Raw genomic sequence first — 13,544 nt, forward strand, 5'->3', positions numbered from 1 at the left:
TGCTCACCAGCCCTTTAGGGGCTCATCCACTCTTGGAAAGTCAGCTCCCTTCTCCAGGGCATGTTCTAACCTGAAATATCACTCTCTTTTTCTATTAAAAAACATGGTCTATACAGGTGAGTGTTTCTCCCTGGGAGAAGAACAAGGGGTTTCTCTGCAGGGAAGCCATTAATTACCTCTGAAGCCCAGGCTCCTGCTCACCTTCCCCAGGACACCTCACAAGCCTCCTGCTCACAGATTCACACCTGCATGCACCCCCACTCACGCTTCCCCATGCACAAGCACAATTCTGGACCCTTGTCCACATATTCACAAGGACTCCAGCATGCACAGCCCTTAGCATTTAAAGATGGCTGTGTGTTGGCATGAAGCTCACAAACACAACCAAGCTGACCCCATACCCTGGACCCTGTAAATTCACTCCTCGGCATAGTCTCACACAACTGCACAACCGCAAACTCCCACAGACCAATTCCCAAACAGTCCTGCTCATTTGCACGCACATGCACAGACACACTTATGCACACACGCCCTTGCAGCACCCTTTCCTTGTGGCCACCTGCTCACCCTCCATCACACCCTCCCACGGGAAAGGAAGAACACCGCAGGCAGGAGCCTGAGAAGGAAGGGGTCTGGGATGAATGGAACCTGGGACATCGGGGCCCTACCGTTCTGCACAGTTGTCCTGGCAACGGAAGACAGTCATCTTTTTGTAGTCGAAAAAGGACACGCCTCGCAGGGCCCGACTCTGGGTGTCATCCAGGTAGCAGCCGATGTACTTGGCTTTGGGGAGAGGAGAAAAGTCAGATGTGGCGGGGTCGAGGCTGAAAAAGGTTACAGGAGGAAGCAGTGTGCCTCGACTACATGGCCTTCTTGGTTTTTTGGTAGCAATTTCTGCCTCTGATCAGAAAAGCAGACAAGAGAGACTAAAAGTCACGTGCATTGGTAGAATCTGGTCCCTAAGGGCAGTGGAGGCTGGCAGAGCACAGGAGGGGACCCTTCCGTGGCCAGGGTGAAGGGTAAAGCCCTGGGCTCTACTGGTGACAAGCGGGCACGCAGGAATCCAAGCCGAGGTCATCCTGTAAGCGCCAAGCAGATGGGACCCATGTTAGGACAGCTCTGAAGAGTCTGACATTTGAAGCATGTTGTCATTTCTACAAGAAGACGCCTTCAGGTAGTTTTCCTCGGGAGGAATGCTGGGCCCTCCGCTCACTTTGGTTACATTCTAGCACTGGCCTGGCGAGTTCAGGCCAGTTCACCTCCCTGAGGCCTGGTTTTCTTCATAGCAGGGATGAGAATACCAGCCCAGTGAGGCTAACGTGGAGGAGTTTGTGTGACTGTTTCCACCAGTCTCGCATTCGACAGGCACGAAGGTGAGGTGGGTGGAGTAAGAAACTGGCCACTCACAGCGCTGTAGGCCGACTTTGCAGTCTGCCTCAGCGTGGGCCAAGCGAATGCTTCCACCCAAAGGGAAATTTAAGGTCGTGTAAACCAACCATTCGATTTTAAACCACGCTCTTCATTTTCTTAAAGTGGGAAACGTGTTCCTGGGCTTCACGGTAAATAGGAATTCTCACACGTGAAAATGGCACTTTATTATTTGTAAAGTCCTCCCCATGTGTTCTTACAATGCTCATTATGAATTTGGACAGCGTGTGCTAAGTGCTTTACCCATTGAATCTCCACAATGATCCTACGAGATGAGTACTAGCATCCCCATTCTGTACAGAAGAGGAAATCAAGGCCCAGAGAGGTTAAGCCACCTTCCCGAGGAAACACAGCTGGCCCGTGTGGAGCCAGGGTCGCACCCACACCCTCTGGCCTATGTTTTGAACTACTGCTTGCTGCTTCTTGACTCTGGGGATGTTCACAATGACCTACGTGAAGGGGGGGAGCCCAAAACCTGTAGCTAGCGGGGGGCAGAATGAAGGCTTAAATCCAGTTCCATGGGACCCCACAACAGGGATCTTCCCCCTGTTCCACTTGGAGGTAACTGGAGGTTGGACAGAGGACCCAGCCGGTCCTGGACTTCCACGGCCCTCCCAGGGAATGACAGAGGCCGATACCACACGCTGCTTGACCACTTTCCCTGGCTGCACGCTGTCTGTTTCCATTGCGGGCTGCTTGCCTCTCACACGTAACATAGAGCAGGGTCCAGCAGAGGTGCGGGCTGGTGACCCCGTGCCCCTCAATGCCACCCTGCTCAGTGCAGAGTTGTTCAGCTCCACTGGAGATGCGCCTCGACCTCCACCACCTTGAATTTCTTGTGAAACATAGAGGTGATTTGGTCGACTAAGAACAGTCCATTTTTGAAAGAAAGATTGCTTCCCCGGAGTGGCCTCATCAGAGGGTGACAGTTCAAGAGAAGCCCGCGTCTTGTCACTGTGCTTGTTCAACAAGGTGTGTCCCTCCCGTCACAGATGGAACCATGCCCTGTGACTGGGGGCATGGATGACGCTCACACCTGAGCTGGGAGGGTGCCCACGGGAGGTGTCGGGGAGGGGGTCTCACCGGCTTCGGTTCAATAGTCCTCTAGAGGGCAGAGTGTCCAAGGGTGCATTGTCGGATGGCAGGGGGAGGGAAAAGAGAGGGAGTAGGAGGGAGGGAGACAAAGGAGAATGCGAAGGAGGTAGGGAGGAAGGAAGGGAGGGAGAGAGGAAGGGGGAAGAAGGTTATTTTGGCAGCATGGGGTCCTCGTCATAGATCAACAGTTGTGCGTGTGTGTGTGTGTGTGTGTGTGTGTTGTGTGTGTGAGAGAGAGAGAGAGCGAGAGAAAGGGAGGTAAAATCCTCATGTTTTGAGCGCCTACTATGTGCTGTCTACGTTACTATGGGCCATGCCTAATTTTTTAAAATGCGACACTAAAACCATTCTTATTAACCCATTTTGTGGATGAGGAAACTGATCCCAGTGACTATCACAACTGTCTCCCGTGCAGCGATCTTAGTTTTGGCATATGGCGCATGTTCTGACTGGTAACCACTCACGTTGCTTCCTGTTACTCTTTCCTAAGTGGAATTAGAAGCTATGTGGTCTGCCCAAGTTCCTACACTTGAGTCTCACTTGAAAGGTAAGCTCAGGTCTACCTTTCAACTACTTTACATCGGGGGAGGTTTCACCTCCCTCTGGCCCAGAGGCTTTGCGATGTAAACAGCCACACTGACACCTGGTGGGGAGGGGTGCTTGCGGCCCGGACACACCGGACACACCGGGCTTGGAGTTGGATGTGCTGTGATGCGGGGCGGGGGGGGGGGGGGGGGGGGGGGGGGGGGCGGGTCCTGCCTTACAGTGAAGGCAGGTGTGTTTGCCTACGGGAAGGAAAGTAGATTGTGTTAGATGAGACTTTTATGATCAAATTCACAGGAGCGAGAGTGTATGTCACAGGTGCATTCGCTGTGGAGTGAAGGGGTGGACGGTGACGTGCTGTCTGTGCCTGCAAAGCACCCCGTTCCTATTTTTGTATTAACTGACCTTACCTTGACCATGGGAAGACACTGACCTCAGCAGGGCTGACCATTATTGTCCCTCCCACCAGCCAGTGATTGGTCATTCTGGGGAAGGACACATGCCCCATCCCTTGGATTCTTATAAATTAAAGCCAGGGCAAGGGCGGGGGGGAATCTGATTTCCTTGGGATATGACACTGGTGTTCTGGAAGCCCAGAGCTACCAACAGCCACACCCCCTGGCACCAGGTCATCCTGTGCAGAAGAAGAAGAAGCACGCTAAGGCAGACACAAGCAGAGAAGAGTTAGAAGTCATTCATGTAAACATCCAGCCCCTCCCACAGTTTGGAGACACATCCCTGTACATTTTCTTCTTTAGCTTAAGCTGGTTCGAGATGCGTTTTCGTCCCTGGATTGAATGAAGTGCTGATTCTCGGGATGAGTTGCTCGGGTCTGTCCAGCCATGAGGGTCTGGACCAAATCCACGCCTGGGCCTGTCTACCCCTTTGTCTCATGCACCACGCTGGGTCCCAGCTTGGTAGGAGGGCATCTCCATCCTCAGCAGAGAGACCTTCCTGGAGGGAGAATGGGGGAGGGGTGGTCCCTGGGGACAAAGGCTGGGATTCAACTGTAGGTCTGCGTGCCCCAAACCTGGGCTTTCTGAGGCTGCTCTACCTGCTCTCTAACCCTCCCACCAGGCCAGGCATCAGGATGGCGTGTCCCATGTAACAGGTGCTCAAAGACTCGTTGCGTGGACAGATGACCTTCCGTTTCCTCACCTTTGAGTAGGAGGGATAAAAAGGTACATGGGCCTTCATTAACGCTCTGGAGATACAGCACGTTACACGCTGTGACCTGATGCCTACGCTGAGCCGTCCTGGACAGGAGATGGGTATTGAGGCTTGGTGACCCCCTACGGACCCTTCAGTGTGGCTGTGACAAACACAACCATCATCCCTGTCCCTGGAGTTCTACCTCCCGCTGAGCTCGCCAGTGTGGTGATGTCAACCCACTTCAGCCACCTTCCCAGAGCCCCGCCTCCAGATCCTGCCCCGGTGGCAGAGTCCCTCCAACAAGAAGGGAAGGCCAGGCAGGTGAACCAGACAAAATCACAGGCCACGTGAGGGCGGATGAATGGCTGAGCTCACACGGTCTGTCAGCTCGTCTCCACAGCTGCCCAACAACTGCTGAGACGGTCACGTCGCCCCAGCCAGACTACTTCTCAAGCACAGAAGCCAGCGAGGGGTGAGCTCGGTCGGGAGCCCAGGCACCTGGGAAAATACTCCCTCCCCCCGCCCCCATAGTACTGTTTGCTTTCCTTTCCTTTTTGTCTTTTGCTTCAATTAATCTTCCAAGAAATTTTGCTCTCTTCAATAAAGGTAATTTGTTAAAAGGGTAGCTAAACATGCCTAGTGTGTATTCCTTTTATTTCCCGCTTGTGAGCAGATTCATAAATAGGCAGTAGCGTCTACTAGAAGAACAGTTTGGAAGTCAACCAGACCTGGGTTCAAATCCTGACACAGCAGAGGCCTTGCACTATCACTCAAGTGCCTGGAGATATGTTGAAGTTCTGAGCCCAGTGCCTTGGAATGTGACCTCATTTGGAATAGGGTCATTGCAGATGTGATTTGTTAAGTTGTGAGGTCATCTGGAGTCCGGTGGGCCCCGGTCCAATATGACTGGTGTCCTACCTGTAAGAAGATGAGCCCCCGAAGACACAAGGAGAAGGCCACGTGAAAACAGAGGCAGACCCTGATGGAGTTACGAGCTGCAAGCCAAGGAATGGCGAGGGTTGCTGGCGACACTGGAAGCTAGGGGAGAGGGATGGACCAGAGCCTGTAATAGTGCATGACATGCTAGCACCTTGGTTTTGGACTTGTGGCCCCCAGAACTGCGAGAGAATGAATTTCTGTTGTCTGAAGCCACCTACTTCACGGTGCTTTGTCATGGCGGCCCTCAGATGCTCAGACAAGGGCCACCGCTCGGACTCACTCTGCGCCAGAACAATCTACGCATTGAGCCTCGTACCTGGCCTGGCACAGAGTGGAGACTCCAGAAATAGTTATTTGCCTGCTGGGGATTCTCGGCCATCTGGAAGGTGGTCCTTTAAGATGCCCACTCCAGTGCGGTGTCCCCTTAGGCAAGTCACATCACCCCTGTGCTCCCCTGCCTTCTGCAGAATTACAAAATTAATGATAACAATAGCCAGCACTTACTAAGTTCTTACTTCTTTCCAGACTCTGCGCTGAGCACTCCCTGGGCCCTGAGAAGTGAGGTGAGGTAGGTTCAAATACTGGTTTACCCTCCTCCTCCAGCGGAATGACCTTGGGCAGGTTACTTGCCCTCTCTGTGCCTGCGTTTCCTCCCTATAAGATGGAGTTAATAACAGTGTTTACTTTATTGGGTTGCTCTGAAAATCATCTGTTGCAAAAAATGCAAAGTGCTTAGAACAGCGCCTGACCCTCAGGGAGCACGCAATCGGACGTCTGATGCTAAGTAGTTCTTTTTCCCAAGAGGAAACCGAGGCTCAGAGAGGGGAGGCAACCTGCCCAAGGCCACACAGCCAGCAAGCTGCAGAACTGGGAGGTGAACCCTGATTTGAACGCTGGGAGGTGATTTAGCTCAAAGCACAGGCCTCTTTCAAGACGGGGGGTGGGGAGGGGAGGTAAAGGACCTAGCAAGGGGACTGACACATGCTGGGTGCCAGCTCTACCCATGGAGTCAGACTTCCTGCCCAGCCCCAGCCCAGCCGCAAGCAGCCCAGCCTTCCCCCTCCTGCCCTGTGATGGGCTCCGCATCCTTTGCAGTGTAAGTCCTGCATCAGCATCACCGCACCAAGCAGAGCCTGAGCCAGCTTCAGAGGAAAACCGAACGTGTTTAGCGGCAGGTCGGAGAAGCATCTCGTTTCTATGAGCGTTCATCTAATATGTTGTCTTTGCTCACTGAACTCTGAATAAGTTAATCAAGGACAGGCTGGATTTGCGTTTTCTTAATAATGTCACCTGATTCCAGAGACCGCCGGCTGAGAGCTCTGGGCTGCGGGCTCCTTTCTCATTTTCTGTTCCTTCTCTCTCTTTACATTTGATAAAATAGGTAAGATTTCCAGGGACAGGCGGGTTACCTTGGTGTAGAAGGTGGCTCACAAGCTTTGGAGTTAAACAAATCTTGTTTCAAACCTCAGTCCCTCCACTTGCTACCTGTGTGACCTGGGGTGAGTGACCTCTCTCTGAGTTTTCATTTTTTCCGTCTGTGAAATAGGATAACAGTAAGTCTGGCTTTTTGATTTGCTGTGATCATTGACTAAGGTAATGAAACATGGTCACTCAGTAGATATTAGCTATTATTACTACAATTAATAATAACAGCAGCTATTAAGTGACCTACTAGTATGAGCCAGGAGATGTGACAAGCCCTTGACATGCTCCATCACACTGAAACAGAACATACGAAGCCAACAGGACAGTGGCTGGTGACATGAGTGCTTGCGAAATGGCAATAACCTCTGCTGGTGGTGGCGGTGGCGTCTCATGCTCCTAACAAGTGGGGGGCTGTTGTTAGTGTTATCTGTTGTTATGTATGCCCTAACTGCCAGGAGGAATCGGTGTTCCATCAGGGGACCGTGAGAAACCACGGGCAATCACCGTTCCTGTAAAGGCCCCGACAGGGAGCACGGAGAGGGAGCATTTGATCAAGTCATGGGGTCGGGGAGGGGGTCGGGGACAATTTCCCACAAGTGAGCTAAGTGAGACTGGAGGACGGCTGGCGCTGACCCTTGGGGAGGTGCTCTGGGCTGAGGGGTGGTCATTTCCTCATCTGTCCACTCAGTCACTCATTCACCCACAAGTAGGCACTGAGCACCACCTTCGTGACAGGGCTGTGCCCAGGGCTGGTGGAACAGCGGCGGCCAGGACAGGCAGCACCCCCCCCCCTTCGTGGAGCTGACAGTGCGGAGGCAGATTCTAAACGAGGAACGGACGTGTACACAGGCTGCTTGCAGATGATTAGTGCCAGGACAAACACACCCAGGAACGTGGGTGTGATGAGGTTTGAGGTGGGGCTCTTTTAGTTAGGACGGCCCGGGAAGGCCTCTGTGGGGAGCCGAGGTTTGACGGGGACCTGAAGGGAGGGAGCAAGGGACCCATGCAAAGACCCGGCGGGAGAGCATCCCAGATGGGAGGACCTGCCACATAAAGATCCCGAGGAGCAGATGGGCTGGGTGTGCTCCGGGAACGGCAAAAAGAGCAGCGCGTGGGGCAGGGTGCAGTGGGGGGTGGGGGACGTTACCAGGTGAGAGTAGAGAAATGGGCCGCCACAGGGACTCTGGGGTTTATCCCAAGCATGATGGGAGCACACGCTAAGGTGCGGGCTTGTGACAACCCCTGGGGCCTGCAAAGTGCGGGATGACATGGGGAGTGGCGGGGTGCGATGGAGCTCAGTGAGTGGAGTTGTGGAGAGAGAGAAGCCACGTCACATTTTTTCCATCCACGTAGCTCCTCCCACCTCCCTAGTGTCTGCAGGATGGGTCCCTTCCCAGCGTAGACCCCGGAGACTTTCCTGATTGCGTCTAAGAACCTACTAGGTGCCAGGCATCATGCTAGGTGTTTGCGTAACCATCGTCTTACTGAACTTGCAGGAGACTCCTGGAAGGGAAGGGTCATAATTCCCACTTCACAGATGACAAAACTGAGGCCGGATGAGGTGAAGCCGCTTGCCTGGACCACACGGCTGGTTGCAGTGGAGCTGGAGTATGAATCGGAGTCCCCTAATATGTTCTGCCACTTCCCAACTTGCCGTCACCTCCCTACAAACACTGGGTTCCGGAAGTGGCTGAATTGTAGGCAATTCCTGTGGGTGGAAGCAAGAGCTTGTGGACAGCTCCTGAGCCAGGTGCAAGGTGGGACTGAAGCAGGTGAACGTGCTCCCCAGGATGAGTCCCCTCTGTTAGCCCTGCTTCTCTCCACGGTGGGAGAAGGGGTTTGCCACGAAAGGAGTCGCATCACAGCAGAAGAGTGACATGTGGCAGGGAACCCTGAGGCTCGGGAGGTTTTCCTTCTGTCCTGATTGGCGACGGGTCCTCCCAAGCCATCTGGCCCAGATTCTGGAAATGTCCATTCATGTTAATCTCATGAACTGCAGGGGTTGGGCTGGGGTCCTCCCCATGTGCTGGTCACGTGGGCAGATGTCAGTAGACTCTGGGAGCCAGCCCTCGGGCCAAGCATTCGGCCAGACGGATCTGATCTCAACTCCAGCGCTGCCACTTAATGGCCCTGAGGCCTTGGGCAACTGACTTCACTTTTTCAGGCCTCAGTTTCCACATCTGTTAACTGGGCCCAGGATGACGCATGCCCCTTGCTCAAGTCCGTGAAGCATAGTGAAAGTCAAATAAGCTAGTACAGAAAGAAAAGCCCTTTTTGACTGCGAAAGGCTAAGAAAATGCAAGGAAATGTGCCCACGGTAATGCTGTCCCTCAGGTGCCATCCCCAAGGGAGCCAGTAGGGTGGATTCAGAGGCAGGGAGGTGGGGCAGAGGCTCTGCCACGTGCCAGCTGTTAACCTTGGGCTCTTGGTGCCTCAGTTCCCTCGTCTTTACAGTGGGAATAACAGCACCTTCCATAGAAAGTGGTGGCCATAATTCAACACACGGAAAGTGCTTGGAACGCTACGTGACACATAGTAAGTGCCAAATAGATGCTAGCTGCTTTTATTTTCATGTATATTTAACAAGGGCCAGAAACAGCTGCAGGGGAGGGTCAGACCTTGCACCCCAACAGATGTGAGGTTCAAACCCATGCTTAGCTGTTTGCAAGCCGCGTGACCTTGGGCAGGCTCCTTAAATCTGAGTGTCCATTTTCTCCCCGAAATGGGGGTGATAATGAAACCTACTGTGTCTGCAGCTGGAACTGATTGCTGGCTGGTTCCTCTAAAGCACTGAAAACCGATGGCTCTGATGATAATTATCATCATCCCCGCCTCCCTTCACCGTAGCCACGCCTCTTACTTACCTCGCTCCTCCTCCTTCTCCCGGACCACTCGCCCCTTGAGGGCTCGGCTCCACGCTCCTCCGTAGTCGCCCAGCTTGGCTCTCTCATTCCCATCTTTGCCCTTGAACCAGGGTCCGTACCTGCGGGCGATGCTCGCGGCTTCGCCCGTGTCCCGGAAGCCTCTGCCCAGATGCAAGTCGCCCAGGAAGGGCAGCTCGGCGCCCTCGGCCGGGGCCCCGGCGGCCGGGTTGGCCTGGTTTTGGGACACGGCGGGCTGGCCCACGAAGCCGGAGTGAAGGAAGACGAGGCTCCCTGCCGTCAGGTAGAGCACCAGAAAGGTAAAGAAGCGCACAGGTTTCCGGCGGAAGTACCGCTGGAACTTGAACCAGAGCTTGGCCATAGCCGGATCATTCCGGACTGGCGTGCTGGAACTTGGCTGGAGGGGGCACACAGGGAGGGGACAGGGGGCCCTCCTTTCCCAAGCTCCCCTTAGAGATGGACCCCCTGGGGGTCTACAGGCGTGTTCCCTCTGTGAAGGTGATTGCCAGGACCAGAGCTGGAGGGCGAGTCTAGCACTTGGCGGAGGCAGAGAGAAAGGAGGGCAGAGCTCCCCAGCTGTCCCGAGGTCAAGGTGAGCTTCCTTGGGCCACAAAAGGAGTTCTGAGGCTCGGGATACCCAGGAGTAGATCCCATTTTCCTACATCTTGTTCCTTGCTTCAGAGAGTTCCCAAAGAACTTTGAAAATGTAAACTGGAGGACTCTGCAGGCCCCGCCACTATAGTGCCCTTCTCGCCCTTCCTCGGCCCCTCGGGCCTGTGGGGCTGGATTACTTCCCTGAGGCCCGTTCTGGCTTCTCTCCCGGAGGGGGGCTGAGCTCGGTGTGTCTACCTCCTGGAAACCGAAGCTGGCGGGCTTCCATCCAGTCTCACATTAGAGCTCAGGGCTGCCACCTGCAAAACAGCACAGACACAAGTGTGAGAAGCTTCCTCACAGAGGTCATGGCTCGAAGGTTCTGGAACATTTTCAAGGGGTGATGCAGAGTGCAGAGGCAGGAGCACACCAATGGCCTGAAACGCCCAGCAGTGCTGGACAGAAGCCCAGTCCAGAAGACCCGCCTTTTCCTTTAAACCACACCGGGAGTCTGGGGGCTTGAATCCTACTGGCTGCTGGTCTGGGGACAAGCTTTACCTTGGACAACCACAGGTCCCTGTGCCCCACATTTCCTACATATCTGTCAAACACACACTGATTTGTGGGTTCCCTGAAATCCAAAAAGTACTTCCTGCGTCTTTGCCAACCTGTCTGCTGCACCAGACTGCTACTGAACCAGATCAAATTCGTTCATTTTTTTCCTAACAAAGCTTTAGTGAGCAGCTGCTACATGTAGCAGGCACTGTCCTACGTGCTGGAGAGAGAGCTGTGAGTGAGAGAGACAAAGTCCCTTCCCTCACAGGGCTCACATGTTAGGGGGGTCCAATCCAGCCCTGCTCCTTTAGCCCAGGGAGAAAAGGAAGCCAGGATCACTTGGCAACGTATTCATGCCCTGTGGTATGCCTTGCGTTGTGACAAGCCCTCTGCCTGTGTTATCTCATTTATTCTCCCCCAGCTTCCTGTGGGAGGTATCTGTTGCCCCATTTTACCTATGGAGAAACTGAGGCCACACCGATGGTGAGTGGTGGCATTGGGATTTGAACCCAGGATGGTCCAAATGCAAAACCATCACTCTTCACCACTGCCTGTTTGAGTCTGTCCTTTCCCCACACGGTCTGGGCTTCACTAGGGAATGCAGAGATGGTCCCAGCAACAGTCCCTCCCAGTGACCAGTGGTGGCTCCCCCTTTGACGGGTCCCTCAGAGAGTGGTCTGAGAAGCATGGGATTCAGAGTCACCTGGTTAAAGATTCCTGACTTCTCCGACCAGAATGTCTGGTCGAGGGGAAACCTAGAGGTGTAACAAGGTGCCCTCAGGTGATGGTAATGAGCACCAAGGTTTGAGAGTCACTGCTTTAAGAGTAAACGTTCAGGATCATCGCCAGGAGAAAAATAGAACGGAAATGAGAAAATAGAAAACTTCCGCTGGCTGGTGTTCTTTCACATTGCCACCAGCAGGGGGCCTCATGACAACCGTGGTCAATGCATGGATTCAACTGTTAGCCAATGGGCCACCTGAATGATTAACAGCTCCTCCTAATCCAGACAGTAGACAGTCTAACTATGGTTCAAGGTAGAGTCTGCCGGTCCTCCACATGCCTTCTCATTCACTCAGGAACTGAGTTCTGAGCACCTACAATGCACCAGTTAAGGTTCTGGGCAGTGGAAATAGATCGGTGAAGAAAACAGCCCCAAATCTGTGTTTCTATGGGGTCTCACTCTCTGTTTATCCATTGATCCATCCACCCATGCATCATTCTTTAATCCATCCATCAATCCACCTACCCATCCATCCATTAAGTCACAAGCTGTCCACCCATCCATCAGTCTACCTAAGTCTCCATCCAGCCACCAGGAATCAACCCACCCATCCATCCATCTGAACTATAACAGCCCATCCATCCATCTGACTCTCCACCTACCCATTCATCTGCCCATCCTTCCATTCATTTAAAAACATGTGTTCCTTGCCTACTGTGTGTTTGCTTGGGATGCAGAAATAAGTAACTCAGGGCCCCTGTTTGCAGAGAACTCAGAGCATACTCTGGGGGACAGCAATTTAGATAATCACTGTTCTGAATCGTTACAGGAGACAGTGGTAGATCCTGTAGTAGATGTTTGTCTAAGACATGGAACAGCAATGAACATGAAGAACTCACATTTGCTGCGCACTCACTACGTGCTAGCCATCGCTCTGAACACATAGTACTCTGATTTGATCCTCCTAGCAATTCTGTGAGGGAGATCTGTATCAGTTTTACAGAGCATAGGTCAAGTAACTTGTCCAGGGTCGCACAGCTGGTGAGCGGGGTCATTGGACTTCACAGGTTATATTCCTAACCTTGCATCTCGCCTGGTCTTGTATCCCTTTGAGAATCTGATGACAATTAAGACACATGTGCAGAAAAGAGCCCTAGTCCATAAGCTCCCAGACTTGGGATTACCATGCCAGGAGGTTTGCGGACCTGGGGTGAGAAGTCCTGGAAAGTGGGAGCCCAGAATGGTAAGGGTCTGAAAAGTAAGGGGCTTTGTGCTGGCAGGTCTCTTAGGAAGGGTCAGTTTTGGGGGGAAGGGAGAGCAGAAGTTTGCCCAGGGAGGAGGAACAGCACAGATGGAAGGCAGGTCACTGTGGTGGAAGGACCGAGGAGCTCAGGGCGTGGTGGGGACACAGTTGGGTGGTGGGCAGGGCCGGACCGTGGGGAGCCTCGGACGCCAAGCTCTGGAGTCTGAATTGTGCTCTAACAGCGTGCGTGGAGGTCCACGAAAGTTTCCTGGTCACACCGTCACTGTAGAAAGACCAGTTTCTAATTAGCTTGAAAGCCTCTGGCAGTAGTCGGTGTCCCATGCATCCCATGTGCAAAACCACGCCAACTTTCTTTGCAACTGGGCCAAGATGAGAAAAGGCCAGCAGCCCTCTTAGGGATGGGCAGGGGTCACCAACCTTCCATCGGCATTCAGGTAAGAGCGTGGACTCTGGAGGCAGGCTGGCCTGGGTTCAAATCCTGCCTCTCCCACCCACCAGCTGTGTGACCGGGACAAGATACTTCTTTGCACCAGCTGAGGTGTCTCAGCTGTAAAGTAAACATAAGTGTCTTGATACCCCAGAAATATATTGCTGGGAGGGTTAAATTAAAAATTACAGAAAGAGGCCTGGCTGGGGGGCTCAGTTGGGTGGATTGTCGTCCTGGAAACCAAAAGGTCATGGGTTCGGTCCCAGTTTGGTTGGGGCGCATACAAGAGGCAACTGATCGATGTTTCTCTTTCACACGGATGTTTCTGTCCCTCCCTCTCTCTCCCTCCCTTCCCTTCTCTCTCTAAAAAACAAACAAAAAACTCAGTAAGCATGTCCTTGGGTGAGGATAAAAAAAAATTTGCAGGAAAAGTGTCTGGCACATAGTAGGTGCTCAAGAAAGTCCCTCCTCCCCCCATGAGCACATGTGAGCAGCCTATAAAGCACACGGCTGCCATGG

The 13,544-nt window shown here is 53.2% G+C and overlaps 1 protein-coding gene across 2 annotated transcripts in view; it reads right to left on the reverse strand.

Moving 5' to 3' along the window:
- WSCD2 (WSC domain containing 2) overlaps positions 1-13,544 on the reverse strand; it is a 94,536-nt gene that overhangs the window by 33,831 nt on the left and 47,161 nt on the right. For both annotated transcript variants that reach the window (XM_024567137.4, XM_053928952.1), the window contains exons 2-3: positions 9,447-10,375; positions 669-783 (exon numbers count right to left, since the gene is read on the reverse strand). In XM_024567137.4, the coding sequence (XP_024422905.2) occupies positions 669-783; positions 9,447-9,825 (494 nt within the window). In that variant the 5' untranslated portion in view covers positions 9,826-10,375. The remainder of the gene's footprint in view (positions 1-668; positions 784-9,446; positions 10,376-13,544) is intronic.

The sequence above is a fragment of the Desmodus rotundus genome, chromosome 7 (assembly GCF_022682495.2).
Source record: "Desmodus rotundus isolate HL8 chromosome 7, HLdesRot8A.1, whole genome shotgun sequence".
NCBI classification, from domain to species: domain Eukaryota; kingdom Metazoa; phylum Chordata; class Mammalia; order Chiroptera; family Phyllostomidae; genus Desmodus; species Desmodus rotundus.